This window comes from Gorilla gorilla, chromosome 10 (assembly GCF_029281585.2).
Source record: "Gorilla gorilla gorilla isolate KB3781 chromosome 10, NHGRI_mGorGor1-v2.1_pri, whole genome shotgun sequence".
NCBI classification, from domain to species: domain Eukaryota; kingdom Metazoa; phylum Chordata; class Mammalia; order Primates; family Hominidae; genus Gorilla; species Gorilla gorilla.
The window spans coordinates 34,155,649-34,158,049 of NC_073234.2; the positions used below are offsets into that span (position 1 = coordinate 34,155,649).

A 2,401-nucleotide genomic window follows, 5' to 3' on the forward strand; every position below is an offset into this window, starting at 1 on the left:
AACAAACAAGCAGAAAGTGACAACAACAGCATTAACAACAACAACCAAAAAAAGGTCCCCACAAAACCCCTTCTGAGAGTCAGCAGCCTCAAAGACCGAAACTAGACAAACTCACAAAGATGAGAAAGAATCAATGAAAAAAATCCTGAAAACCCAAAAGGCCAGAGTGCCTCTTCTCCAAATGATCACAACATCTCTCCATCAAGGGTGCAGAGTTGGACAGAGGATCAGATAGATGAATTGACAGAAGCAGGCTTCAGAAGATGGGTAATGAAAAACTACCATGAGCTAAAGGAGATTGTTCTAATCCAATGCAAAGCTAAGAACCTTGATAAAAAGGTTAGAGGAAATGCTAACTAGAATAACCAGATTAGCGCTCTTTCCTTTCGCTGCTGCGGCCGCAGCCATGAGTATGCTCAGGCTTCAGAAGATGCTCACCTCTAGTGTCTTCTGCTGTGCCAAGAAGGTCTGGTTAGACCCCAATGAGACCAATAAAATCTTCAATGCCAACTCCCGTCAGTGGATCCAGAAGTTCATCAAAGATGGGCTGATCATCTGCAAGCCTGTGACGGACCATTCCCAGGCTCGATGCTGGAAAAACACCTTGGCCCGCCAGAAGGGCAGGCACATGGGCATAGGTAAGCAGAAGGGTACAGCCAATGCCCGAATGCCAGAGAAGGTCACATGGATGAGGAGAATGAGGATTTTGCACCGGCTGCTCAGAAGATACCGTGAATCTAAGAAGATTGATCGCCACATGTATCACAGCCTGTACCTGAAGGTGAAGGGAAATGTGTTCAAAAACAAGCAGATTCTCATGGAACACATCCACATGCTGAAGGCTTACAAGGCCCGCAAGAAGCTCCTGGCTGACCAGGCTGAGGCCCGCAGGTCTAAGACCAAGGAAGCATGCAAGCGCCATGAAAAGCGCTTCCAGGCCAAGAAGGAGATCATCAAGACTTTGTCCAAAGAGGAAGAGACCAAGAAATAAAACCTTCCCCTTTGTCTGTAAAAAAAAAAAAACCAGATTAGAGAGAAACATAAACAACCAGATGGGGCTGAAAAACACAGCACAAGAACCTCTTAAAGCATACATAAGCATCAACAGCTGAATTGACTGAGCAGAAGAAAGGATATCAGACTTGGAAAACCACCTTACTGAAATAAGACATGTAGACAAGAATAGAGAAAAAAGAATGAAAAGGAATGAACAAAGCCTCCAAGAATACGGGACTTCATAAAAAGACCGAACCTTGATTGGAGTACCAGAAGGAGATGGGGAGAATGGAAACAAGCTGGAAAACACACTTCAGTATATTATCCAGGAGAACTTCCCCAACCTAGCAAAACAGGCCAACATTCAAATTCAGGAAATACAGAGAACACCGTTAAGATATTCCACAAGAAGATCAACCCCAAGACACATAATCATCAGATTCTCCAAGGGTGAAATGAAGGAAAAATTGTTAAGGGCAGCCAGAGAGAAAGACCAGGTCACCTACAAAGGGAAGCCCATCAGACTAACAGTGGATCTCTCAACAGAAACTCTACAAGCCAGAAGAGATTGGGGACCAATATTCAACATTCTTAAAGAAAAGAATTTTCAACCCAGAATATCATATCCAGCCAAACTAAGCTTCATAAGTGAAGGAGAAAAAAAATCCTTTCCAGAAAAGCAAATCCCGAGTCACCACCAGACCTGCCCTGCAAGGGCTCCTGAAACAAGCAGTAGATATGGAAAGGAAAAACCAGTACCAGCCACTGCAAAAACACACCAAAATATAAAGACTAACAACACTACAAAGAAACTACATCAACTAGTGTGCAAAATAACCAAATAGTATCATGAAGACAGGATCAAATTCACACATAACAATACTAACCTGAAATGTAAATGGGCTAAATGCCCCAGTTAAAAGACACAGAGTGGCAAATTGCGTAAGGAGTCAAGACCCATAAGTGTGCTGTATTCAGAAGACCCATATTATGTGCAAAGACACACACAGGCTCAAAATAAAGGGATGGAGGAAAATTTACCAAGCAAATGGAAAGCGAAAAAAAACCAGCAGGGGTTGCAATCCTAGTCTCTAACAAAACAGATTTTAAAAATAACAAAGATCCAAAAAGACAAAAAAGGGCATTACATAATGGAAAAGGGAACAGTTCAAAAAGAAGAGCTAACTATTCTGAATATATATGCGCCCAATACAGGAGCACCCAGATTCATAAAATTTCTCTTTCATAAAAGATCTCCTTTCGTAGAGATCTGTGAAAAGATGTAGACTCCCACGTAATAATAGTAGGATACTGTAACACCCCATTGTCAGTATTAGACAGATCAACAAGACAGAAAATTAACAATGATATTCAGGACTTGAACTCAGCTCTGGATCAAGTGGAC

The 2,401-nt window shown here is 41.9% G+C and overlaps 1 protein-coding gene across 1 annotated transcript; it reads left to right on the forward strand.

Moving 5' to 3' along the window:
- Window positions 1-381: 381 nt before the first annotated feature.
- Window positions 382-991, forward strand: LOC101141573 (large ribosomal subunit protein eL19-like). Its single transcript, XM_055356942.2, has one exon. The coding sequence runs from the start codon at window positions 407-409 to the stop codon at window positions 989-991; it is 585 nt and encodes a 194-aa protein (XP_055212917.1). The 5' UTR covers window positions 382-406.
- Window positions 992-2,401: the final 1,410 nt, after the last annotated feature.

What these genes read in the sequence shown, in the direction of transcription:
- LOC101141573 (XM_055356942.2), top strand. Translation starts at nt 407, where the DNA reads ATGAGTATGCTCAGGCTTCAGAAGATGCTCACCTCTAGTGTCTTCTGC.